Source organism: Azolla caroliniana, unplaced genomic scaffold, assembly GCF_043228905.1.
Source record: "Azolla caroliniana isolate FFs.n. ecotype wild unplaced genomic scaffold, voAzoCaro1.0.p SCAF_12, whole genome shotgun sequence".
NCBI lineage: Eukaryota > Viridiplantae > Streptophyta > Polypodiopsida > Salviniales > Salviniaceae > Azolla > Azolla caroliniana.
Window position 1 is genome coordinate 19,001,003 of NW_028230447.1, and position 12,971 is coordinate 19,013,973.

At 37.4% G+C, this 12,971-nt stretch overlaps 1 protein-coding gene across 1 annotated transcript; it reads left to right on the forward strand.

The window, feature by feature from the left end:
• The first annotated feature begins 528 nt into the window (after positions 1-528).
• LOC147857367 (large ribosomal subunit protein eL13z-like) lies at positions 529-4,021 on the forward strand. Its single transcript, XM_087328763.1, has 4 exons — positions 529-667; positions 1,735-1,868; positions 2,920-3,078; positions 3,577-4,021. Exons 1-4 carry the CDS (start codon positions 562-564, stop codon positions 3,796-3,798), a joined length of 621 nt encoding a protein of 206 aa, XP_087184889.1. The 5' UTR covers positions 529-561; the 3' UTR covers positions 3,799-4,021.
• The last annotated feature ends 8,950 nt before the right edge of the window (positions 4,022-12,971 follow it).

The window sequence follows — 12,971 nt, forward strand, 5'->3', positions numbered from 1 at the left end:
TTGAGATATTTTAAAATATAACCAACAATCTATTGTATCATGTGGTCAGGATGTCTAAATCCTCTTCTATGATAGATATTAGAGGCAAAATGTTTTTGCACACCATGCTTCAACATGGAACATATTGCTCATATATAGTTCAATGATAACTCACAGTCGAACTATATGTGGAATATAATTATTGCCTATATACAGTTCAATGATCATGCGTATAATGAGACAAGTCTTAATGTATAATCTGCAGTCAATTAGATATCGCATAATTGAACGTAAACGGTTTGACAAATTGAAGTGACAATAAGCTTCTCACAGTTAACACCTCAAATTGTTAGTGATGACAGATTAAACAGAAAGCTCTCTCAGGGATTAAACTTTTCCAGAGAGATGTACCCTGAAGTGTAACTACCCCCCAAATGAGAGTCATTTTGGGCGTCCATGATTTGGGCTGCTAGTGTGAAACCATCAGAGAAACCCCCCTGAAAATGAAAAACCTTCATGGTTCCTTTAAAACCCTAATTCTTGCTCCCCTGTTCCTCTTCCTCGCCATTTCTGCCCTAGAATATGAAGCACAACAATGTCATCCCCAATGGCCACTTCAAGAAGGACTGGCAGAGCTACGTGAGGACCTGGTTCAATCAGCCCGCCAGGAAGAAACGCAGGCGTGTCGGTAAGTGACGAAGCTATGGCTATGTCGATTCATTGACAGGAATGTGTGTGTGTGTGTGTGTGTGTGAGAGAGAGAGAGAGAGAGAGAGAGAGAGAGAGAGAGAGAGAGAGAGAGAGAGAGAGAGAGAGAGAGAGAGAGAGAGAGAGAGAGAGAGAGAGAGAGAGAGAGAGAGAGAGAGATAGTAGGAGAGGGAATACGAGACGATATGAATGAGGATCCGTGTCTATCCTTGCCGGAGAGTAGAGAGAGATGAATGAGGGAAACCATGGATTCTTCAGGGAGGCCAAATTTGAGAGAAAAAAGAAGCAATGGCGATGGAGATCACTGGGAACTTGAAGCTACCGACGTCATTACGAGTGAGGGAGAGAGATGATATGTATAATGTTATCAAGACGGTGAGAGAAGCCATGGATAATGTTATTCAGAGTGTGATGGAAGCTATGTAGGGAGAGGGGCAAACAATATGAATGTTGCCAATGTTATTGATTGATAGTGGGAAAGAAGCTATGGATAATCTTCTCTGAGAGAGAAAGAAGCAATTAAAGCAGTGGATAATCTTATCTGACAGAGAGAGAGAGAGAGAGAGAACCAATGGGTAGTCTTATCTGAGAGAGAGAGAAGCCATGGAAGCAATGGTTAATCATATAGGAGAGATATGACTTATAAATAATCTTATCTGAAGAAGAGAAGCCATAGATGATCTTACTGAGGGGAGCCGTGGATGCTCTCATGGAGAGAAGTTATTTATAGATGATCTTCTTAACGAGAGGAGAAGCTATGGATGATCGTATTGGATGAGAGAGATGGTTCTATTGAGAAGTTATGTATAGAAACTGTTCTCGAGTGTGAGGCAGAAGCTATGGATACTCTTCTTGTCAGGGAGAGATGGAGAAGTTATGGACAATTTTATGGAGAGAGAGAGAGAGAGAGAGAGAGAGAGAGAGAGCGAGAGAGAAGCTATGGATAACATAAGGAGTTAAGTGAGTGGGAGAGAAGCTATGGATCATCTCATTGAGTGAGAGAGAAGCTATGTATGTTTTCTTGTTCTTTATCCATTTGATGTGTAGCTCGACAAAAGAAGGCTGTTCATGTCTTCCCTCGCCCCACAAGTAGAGCTCTAAGACCTGTGGTTCACTCGCAGACTCTCAGATATAACATGAAGGTCAGAGCTGGTCGCGGATTCACCCTTGAGGAGCTTAAGGTATGCCCCTAATTTACTTCACAAATAGAAAACCTAATTCAAATGTTTGACTTGAATATGGTTTAACTCTATAGATTGCTTTTTCCTTTGGTATCTTTTTTTAAAGGTTAGGAACTCATTATATGGAGTTTCTGGTTCTATATCCAATATATCTGTCTTTTTCCTTCTTTCCTTTTTTTTAGGGTTAGGACTATAATTTAAGGAGCTCAATCTATGGTGGTTGCTGGTTCCATATCCAGAAATCAGTCTTTTTTCTTCGTTTTCTGTTGTTTCAAAGGGTAGGTTTTCAAGGAGCTCAATATATAGTGGCTACTGATTGGATCTTTTTGACAGCTATCTTTCTTCCTTAAACTTTTTGTGGTTTAAGCTTAAGATTAGGATTTTTGAAGGGCTCCTGTTATGTTGTTTTTCTGATTAAGTCTCTTGTAAAAGTTTTTTCTGCCTTTCTTATCTATGGAATGGTTTAATACTCATATATTGTTGAGTGGAAGAACTCAAGATAAGTCAGTTTGGCACTGAATAATAATATGCTTTTCCCATCACTGTCGCAACATTGCGCCGTGTAATTTATGGTAAAACATTATTGTTAGTGGTTTGAGGATGAGCTTAACTCATGACAGTTCTTGAACGATTTCTTAGAATCCTGTGTTTCTTACCCCAATTTATGTGGTTTCTGGTTATGGTTAGTTGGGGTACACTTTATTGAATTGATCAAGGAGATACTCTAGGTATTGTGGATGTGATCCATCTCTCAGATTATGGTCTTTTAATAAGGGTTAGGGTTAGGGTTCCTTCATTCTCTGGAGGTCAATGTATTTCCCTTTCTTTACCTTTGGGTTAAGGTTCAATTGTTTTTTCTAAATCCAAAATAACATTGATTTTTATAAGTCACAATTGGTGTAGGGTAATTTGATTTTCTGTTGTGCTGAATTTCTCTTTAATGGCCTGGAATATTAGAGCTGAGTGTTACTTGATCGAAACAACCATGTTTTCTTCTGTCTTCTGTGTTATCTATGCAACATGAGGTTAACTAATTACTTTCTCTTCTTAGGCAGCAGGAATCTCAAAGAAGCTTGCTCCAACCATTGGCATTGCTGTTGATCATCGGAGAAAGAACCGTTGCCTGGAGAGTTTACAATCCAATGTGCAGAGGCTAAACACCTTTAAAGCCAAGTTGATAGTCTTCCCTCGCCGATCTCGTAAGACCAAGGTATGTAGTGAAGAAATTTAAATCTAAATAGTCTCTAGTAGGTTAAATGGTTTTAAAAGTGTAGATTTCTTAATAGTACCATGGATTCATTAGAGCTGTCAGAAAGTCATTCCTTAAGTTCTCATTTTTTATCTAAGAATTTGTATATTTAATGGTTATACCATTGATTTGTAGTAAATAGTTACTTTCGGGATACATGATCCCAATGGTACCTATGTCTTACCTTTAGATTTCTTCTTGTTTCTAGCATGTTTTCCTTTGTAGTTTTGCCCTTAAGTCCTATATTTTAATCTTACGTTTCCTCTTGATATCAGGGTATTTACTCTAACAATACAATTCCTTTAGAGTTTAGAATTCATTCTGTATACAATTTCTTTTACCCGTTTGTGTTCATGTTTTGAACCGTTGATTTTCCGGAGTTTTAGATATGTTCTCTTATGTACATTCCATCACTCAGGTTTATATGGTTTTAATCATGGTTTTTTTTTCTTGTATCAGGTGAGTGATGCTAGCCCAGAAGAACTCATGAATGCTGTGCAAGTCCAAGGTCCGGTGCTTCCAATAGTGAGGGAGAAACCAACAGTGGACATTGTAACTGTTACTGATGAACTGAAAGCCAACAAAGCATATTCCAAGCTCAGGTTAGAGCGGATGAATGAGCGATTAACTGGTGTGAGGAAGAAGAGAGCTGCTGAGGCTGAGAAAGAAGAGAAGAAGTAATTTTGGCCAAGTTGTTCTTGACTATCTTCTGGTCCACAAAGTTAAGAGTCTTCTGTTTTCCGTTTGTTGTGAGAAAAGCCAAAGAGAATAGAAATTGATGTTTTTCATACCTAGATTTATCGACAAAGGATTCTTGATTTCTATTGTGATCAATAGCCAGATGAGAAACGAGTATTTGGAGTGAATTGGGTAATGAATAACTATTACATGATTTTTATTGTCATTTAAGTATTACTTTGAGTATTGACCATGTAATGGGCTGTCGATATTAGAGTTCTCGTATCCAGGAATGCGTTGCTAATGATTATGATCCTTACAGGACATCGATTTAAACGTTCTTTGAATTGACTGCATTTCCTTTATTTACCATTTCTTTTTGAAATAATGCCCCAGAGTTCATTGATCTTTTTGATTCTATTGTATTTATTTGTTTACATCACTGCAACCACCTTTTGCTTCTATTCAACATATTGTATGACAGAGTAGTTGTTCATTAACTGACTTGGAGTTCCTCGATCACTCCTATTTCTGATATACAACTTTTGTCTGAATTCATAAATTTTTTTTCCGAGTGTCCCATTATGTTGTCCCATTATGTCAGAATCACTGTGATACCATTTTCGACACATTTTAGTCTGAATGTGATTGACCTTTTGGTTGGGTGTTGTGTGGGGTTGCTTTTCTCTTTATTTTGACATGGCTCATGTATGTGTTTTTGATTTTAGGAAAGCTGTGACAGAAAGATGTGCCTATATATAAATTTAACTTTGAACCTTTCAGATGGTGAATCCTTATCTACAGCTATGTATTCGAATTGACTTGATGGTGAATTGTAGTTGTTGGGCACTAAAGTGTATATTAAAATCATGAATTACAGTATATTTGATGATTGTGAATATTAAAATCATGAATTACAGTATATTTGATGATTGTGAATATTAAAACCATGAATTACAGTAAATCTGATGATTGTGAATATTAAAACCATGAATTACAGTATATTTGATTATTGTGAATATTAAAACCATGAATTACAGTATATCTGATGATTGTAAATATTAAAACCATGAATTGCAGTATATTTGATGATTGTGAATATTAAAATAATGTGTTACAAAATATTTGATGAGTGCTGTCCAATTAACACCTCTTCTATAATTCAGTGCTATTGAACACCACCACACATGAGGCAGTTAGTGTGTAATTTGTCAATGAATTATCATGCATGAGGTAGTAATATGTGTTTTGTGCATGGAGTGAGCGACTCATGAGTCATGCATGGGCTTATTGTAGGTAAACATTAAGAACCATCATGAAGCATTGTAAGTATTTATTAAACTAAATGTTCGAAGTTGGATCCATAAGGGTCCCACTAATAAGATTCATTAGTATGATGCTCATAGCCAATTACATGTTTAGATGACCAACTAGATGTTACGGTTTTGTCCCTCCTAATGGGAGAAGTCGGTAGTTGAATTGAAGGAGTCGCCAAGCCGAATTCAGGATGGTCGATCGGATTGACCAGTGAGTCGACATATTAGAGGAATATTCCGAAGTCTAAAGGAAATGGAGAATCGACTATGGTAGTCAACTGTATTGGTTGGATGAACCAAGTGAGGGATAGGTTGACCGGATGGTCGACGACAAGGCCGACTAGTCAGGCCGACCGGATGGTTGATGAAAAAGTCTGCTAGTCGGACCGACTAGATAGTCAATATAGGAGTAAGCTAGTCGAATTGACTGGAGTGTTGACTTGTGGGTCGGACAATTGGCGAATTAACTGCGATTATTATTATATAATAATAATAACGTATTCCTTCTATAAATATGTGGAGCTAGGGCAAACTTTATGATTGAGGGTGAAAGTGTAGAACATGGTAGAGCAAACATAAATAATGTATACAAAGAGAGTTGGATGGAGACGAGAGAGAGTGAGTGTAGGCATAGTTAGTGGAACTTGCCAAAACCCAAAGGGGGGATTCTCTGATCTTCAAAGATTTGTAATCTGTTTCTCTTGTACTTCTGTCTATAGTGAAAATTTGTTGCCCCATGGTTTTCCTTGATTTAGGGTTTCCACGTAAAAGTTGTGTACTGTGTATTTTGTTTCTATTTTATATATTTTAATCTATCTTTCTTGTCTATCTACGGTCCTAATCTCAACAAAATAGTATCAAAGCTTGAGGTGCAAGATAGAAGGGGGTGTGAGTGGCTTTCCAGGAATGATAGTCCTGAACTCACACAACTACTCCGATTGGAAGATTAAGATGGACGATCTTCTAATAGTCAGAGACCTGTACGAACCCATAGACAGGAGTGAAATACCCACAGGTGTGTTGGAGTCTGAGTGGATACTCCTGAATAGGAAGGTTGTGGCCACCATCAGACAATGTGTAGACGTGAGTGTCCTACAACATTTTGCCGCCTAGGAAATGTGGCACAAACTGTCAGGGTTGTATAAAAGGAAAAATGCCCTCAACAAAACTTCTCTGATCAGAAAGATATAACAACAAAGTTTCCATTAGACGATGCTCTACAGGCCTTACTGTTGCTGTGTACCCTACCGGACAGCTGGGAGAACTTGGTGGTGTCTCTCAGTGCCTTGTGCCAAGAAGAAAATATGTCTTTACAAGTGGCAAAGACAAGTAATCTAAACAAGGAAACAAGAAGGAATGACAAGGGTGTCTTGTCCTAGTCGAAGGCAAATGTGGCACAACATCCCGGAAGAGGAAGAAGTGAACACAGAAGTCTACAAAAGAGAGACAAGTCTCATGCCAGGTCCAAGTCTAGAAGAAAGCTCAGATGTTTTTATTGCGGAAAACCTGGACACTTCCAAAAGGACTATCGACATCTTCAGAAAGACAAAGGCGCTTTGAACGATGTCGAACCCTGAAAAGTTTTTGGGGAGAAGGGCAATTCAGTCGTAGCTATGAGTGAGGAAGAGTTGTTGTTCATTTGCGAGCAAGCGAATGTAAACCTCGCAAATGAAGAGTGCACTTGGGTGATTGACTTCGGCACATCGTTCCATTTAACTCCTTTGAGAGAATGTTTCTCATCTTACACAACTGGTGACTATGGCTATGTAAAGATGGGAGACAATGGAGCATGCAAGATAGTTGGCATCAAAAGTGTATGTCTGACAACATCGACTGGTTGTAGGCTAATCCTAAGGGATGTTCGACATGTGCCAAATATCAGAGTAAATCTGATATCGACTGGGAAGATTGGACGACAACGACTACAGTGGTTGCTTTCAAAATGGCATGTGGAAGTTTTGTAAGGGAAGTCTAATAATGACCCAAGGACAAAAACATGGCACATTGTATGTGATGCGTGCTAAGCTGTGCAAGGATAAAGCAAATGTGGCAGCCGACTCAAATGGGGAGCTATGACATAAGCGGCTTGATCACATGAGCAAGAGAGGCATGCATATTCTGGCCGACAAGAAACTTCTTTTGAAAGTAAAAGGAATACACTTGGAGAAAAGTGTCGATTGCCTGGTCGGAAAGCAAAATGGAGTTGCATTTCACTCAAGACCACCAAAGAGAAGAGAATGTGCACTATAATTAGTCCATACGGATGTATGTTATGTGGATGCTCAATCACACCACGGTGGACAATATTTTGTAACATTCATTGACGACTACAACAGAAAGTTGTGGGATTTCATGCTAAAGTCGAAAGACCAAGTGTTGTCGGTCTTTAAGGAATTTCAAGCTAGAACTGAAAGAGAGTAAGGAAGAAAGTTGACGGTTGTCTGGACTGGTAATGTTGGCGATTACAAGGACTATTGCAAGACACAAAGTATAAGACTTGAATATATGGTGTCTAAGACCCCTGAACTGAATGGTCCTGTAGAGAGGATGAATTGAATAATAATGGAAAGAGTGAGGAACATGCTATCACATGCAAAGCTTCTGAGGTTGTATGGGGCTGAAGCCATGTTGACAATTGTCTATCTTATTAACATGTCTCTCTTTGTGCCCCTAAAAGGTGATGTCCCACAATGTGTGTGGATAGGTAAAGATGTATCCTATCAACACTTGAAAGTGTTCGGGTGCTAGTCATATATGCATGTTACTAAAGATCAGAGGTCGAAGCTCGATAGCAAGTCGAAACCATGCATATTTTTGGGGTACTCAGAGGATGAATTTGGCTACAGGATGTGGGATATACTTGACAAGAAAGTGGTGAGGAGTTGAGACACATTATTTATGGAAGAAAAGATGATTGATGACTGGAAACAACAGAAGTTGGAGTCGTCTTCCTAGTCGACTCCCACTACTATGGACTCAAGACTAGTTGACTCTACACAGTCGACTGTTAGGAGACGACTAGTCGACATAGCTGAATCAGAGCAACCGACTAATGCATATGAGTCTGAGTCAGCTAATCTACAAAGATCGATTGAGGCATACAAATAGGAGTTGATCGATCTTCAACAACCGACCAATTCATATGAACCCAAGCCTAATGAAGAGTCAACAAGAACATTTGAACCTAAGTTGATTATGGGAGGAAGGAGATACCCACTCAGACAAAGGAGAGCACCCTCTCGATACACCAACCAATATGTTTTATTGACTGATGAGGATGAACTGGAATGTTATGAAGAAGCCATCTTTGGGAGATGAGCACAAGGAGAAGTGACAAAGAGCAATGCAAGATGAAATGGACTCCTTGCATGAAAATTACACTTATGACTTGGTAGAGTTTCCGAAAGGTAAGAGATCCTTGAGAAACAAATGGGTCTTCAAGCTGAAAATTGGGGAAGATGGCAACTCACCTAGATACAAGGCCCGAATTGTAGTAAAGGGATTTCAACAAAAAAAGGGGGACGACTTTGATGAGATTTTTGCACCAGGCATAAAGATGACATCCATTCGAACAGTGTTAAGTATTGTTGCTAGTATGAATCCAGAAATAATGCAACTGGATGTCAAAACAACATTCTTACATGAGGAATTAGATGAAGAAATCTATATGCAGCAGCCCGAAGGTTTTGTGGAAAAAGGAAAAGAGAATATGGTTTGTTGACTAAGGAAGAGCTTGTATGGTCTAAAGCAAGCTCCATGTCAATGGTATAAGAAGTTCGAATCCTTCATGTTGGAACATGAATTCCATAAAACACAAGTTGATCATTGTGTGTTTGTTAAAAGGTTTAATAAAGATGACTTCTTGATTCTCTTGCTATATGTGGATGACATGTTAGTGGTCAGACAAGACATCAAGAAGATTGCAAGCTTGAAGAAAGCACTAGGCAAGTCGTTTGCCATGAAAGATCTTGGACCAGCCAAACAAATCTTGGGGATGCACATAGTTCGAGACAGAACTAGGAATGTGCTATGGTTGTCACAAGAGAAGTATGTGACAAAAGTTTTGGAAAGATTTAACATGTCTGAAGCAAAACCAATAGGGACTGCATTGTCGGCAAATTGCAAGCTAAATGGTAGACAATGTTCGGAAAACAAAAAGGACAAGGTTGAGATGAAGAAACTGCCATATGCCTCGTATGTTGGAAGCTTGATGTATGTTATGGTTTGTACGAGACCAGACATAGCATACGCGATTGGAATAGTAAGCCAATATATGAGTAATCCAAGAAGAGAACATTGGGCAGTTGTAAAATGGATACTCATGTACTTGAAAGGCACTTGAAGGGTATGCCTTAGGTATGGTTTCAGAAAACCTATGCTCGAAGGTTTTATCGACTTAGACATGTCGGGGGATGTAGACTCCATTCAATCCACATTAGGTTATGTGATGACCTATGCAGGGGGAGCAATGTCATGGCAATCGAGATTGCAAAAGGCTGTGGATTTGTTAACCACAGAGGTAGAATATATGGTTGTAGTAGAGGTTGGAAAGGAGCTGATATGGATGAAGAATTTTCTCACTGAATTAGGAATGAAACCAGAAAAATTCCCACTCCATTGTGATAATCAAAGTGCCATACATCTAGCCAAGAACATTGCTTACCATTCTTAGACCAAGCATATACAGAGAAGGTATTACTGGTTATGAGAGAAAGTGGATGAGGAAGAGTTTACCCTTGACCATGGGAAGATCCATATTGATAGTAATGGATTGGATTCCGACATGCTCACGAAAACCCTACCTATGGATAGATTAGAGCTTGTTGATAGAAGACAGGTTTGACCGATTCTCCCTATAGGAGTGAAGGGGGAGTTTGTTATGGTTTTGTCCCTCCTAATGGGAGAAGTCGGCAGTCCAATTGAAGGAGTCAACAAGCCGAATTCAGGATGGTAGATCGGGTCGACTTATTAGAGGAATAATCTAAAGTCTAAAGGAAATGGAGAATCAACTATGGTAATCAATTGTATTGGTTGGATGAACCAAGTGAGGGATAGGCCTACCGGATGGTCGACGATAAGGCCGACTAGTCGGGCTGACCGGATGGTCGATGACAAAGTCTGCTAGTCGGATCCAGTTAGTCGGCTAGTTGAATTGATTGGATTGTCGACTTGTGGATCAGACAATCGGCGATTTAACTACGATTATTATTATATAATAATAGCAACTTATTCCTTCTATAAATATGTGGAGCTAGGACAAACTTTATGATTGGGGGTGAAGGTGTAGTACATGGTAGAGCAAACAGAAATAGTGTATACAGAGAGAGTTGGATGTATTCCTTCTATAAATATGTGGAGCTAGGACAAACTTTATGATTGGGGGTGAAGGTGTAGTACATGGTAGAGCAAACAGAAATAGTGTATACAGAGAGAGTTGGATGGAGACAAGAGAGAGAGAGTGAATGTAGGCATAGTTAGTGGAACTTGCCAAAACCCTAAGGGGGGATTCTTTGATCTTCAAATATTAGTAATTTGTTTCTCTTGTACTTTTGTCTATAGTGAAAATTTGTTGCCCCGTGGTTTTACTTGTTTTAGGGTTTCCATGTAAAAGTTGTGTAATGTGTATTTTGTTTCTGTTTTATATATTTTAGTCTATCTTTTTTGTCTATCTACGGTCCTAATCTCAACACTAGATAGTATCCAACCCATACACTAATAATATATGACAATGTGTGTCACACCTCATGGATGGGTAATGGCCTAAAAAGATCACTTAGAGAATAGGCATAGGTGGATTATGACTTGTACGAATCGAACTAATGAGGAGCAAAAGAATAAGTGATGAAGGAGAAGAATGAATTAAGGATACTCGACGATATTGACCACCCTCAACCGAAGAAGGGATCCGAAGAAGGGATCTTATCCTCGTCAATAGAGTCTCAATAGTTTCTCAATATGCCTTAATGGATCCGAAGAAGGGATCTTATCCTCGTCAATAGAGTCTCAATAGTTTCTCAATATGCCTTAATGAAGGGGGTAGCTAGCCCCCTTTATATAGCCTAATACCTAAGGCTCCACAACCACCACTTGTTATTTATACTTATGGGTTAGTTCCAATTCTCAGGACTATCCTACCCTTAAACCCATTAACATTAGCTTTAGAACTGGTCTTTAAGTTAAGCCTATGACATACTCCCCATTTCCAAAACATTGCACTCTGGTAATGACAAGGAAGTAAAGAATCGTCTCTTTCTTTCGAGTGACATCGTGCACATTTCGATCCAATCATTTAATTTTGAATTCTCCGATTTGCTCATACTCAAATGTTTTAGTTCGAGCATTGGGAATTTTTCTCAGCAAATTAGGTTTAGAAGATAAATCCTCATAACTTACTAGATGTTGTATGGTTATTATGTCATCAATGGAACCCATAAGTTCTTGGAGGTTACTAACATGGAAAATAGGATGAACATCGACAACATGGAGGATATCAAAGACGACCGGTAGCAAAACCAAAGCCATACGGATGTCAAATTTGGGCACAAATATTCGAGCTTTGAATTTGTTAAGGTTGTTGGTTCGACATGACTAGAGCAAATAATGGTTTAGCCACTAATAGTAGTGAAGGAAGCAAGATTTGTAGGCATGTAAGAGAATTATAATCGGTAATATATATATATATATATATATATATTCTAACCGTCTAGAGTTTTGGCCATTGACAATGATTCAATATTAACTAAAATTGTCAAAGCATGTCGATTCAATATGAAGCAAACTGCAACAGATGTTGGTGTGATCTTGACTTTAAAAAATGCGCAAATGATCTATCTATCTATCTATCTATCTATCTATATATATATCTTGAGAGCCTTTCAATAGGGAAGCTTTTTGGGACGAATATAATCTTTGAGAAGTGTCCGATCGAATCATTCGGGTTTCTTTATTTTTTTTGCTTTTTTTTCACGATCTTTTGAAAGCAAGATGGATGGGCATGAGAATGAAGCCGTCAATAAGCGAGCAAGAGGCAACATGACGTAATGACAATGGCCCCCACCCCATGTATCCTCTCTTTGACTCAAGCATGAAATTCAAAAAGAAAGAATGGAAAGAAAGAATCATTTCAAATAGCTTTCTCTTGCTTATTAGTCTATGTAATGCAAAATGGATATCATTAATTACTCCAACTATTATTTTTTCAATTACATGGGATCAATTAGTTAGTTGATTAAAGAAGCTTCTTATGTCTTTTTTTTATTTTCTTTCTAAACCGTCATTTACTTAATTAATTAACTGATTTTTCACGTTTTTGTTGTGTTTTTTTAAATTTATGGATTAAGTGATTTGAAAGTTTTATAACATACTTACAAATAAATCAATACAAAAGTGATTTAGTTTATTAATTAATTTTGTTAAATTCGTTAAATAATAAAATAAAATAAAATAAAATAATAAAATAAAGTAATTAAATTAAAACAAAAAATAAGTAATTAAATTAAATCGAATAATAAAAGTAATTAATTAATTCACATATAAAATAAAATAAGTAATTAAATGAATTGAAGTATAAATTAAAATACGCAATTAAATTAATTCACATATAAAATAAAATAAGTAATTAAATTACATCAAGTATAAAATAAAATAAGTAATTAAATTAAATCAAGCATAGAATAAATTAAGTAATTAAATCAAATCAAATAATAATAAAAATTAAATAAGAAATTAAAATTAAATCAAAAAATAAAATAAAAATAAAAATAAAAATAAAAATAAAAATAAAAAAGTTTTAATTTGTCTTTGTTTTGAACTTGTCTTTGGCTTTGTTTTTTTTGCCTCTCAAGAACAGAACAAAAAAAA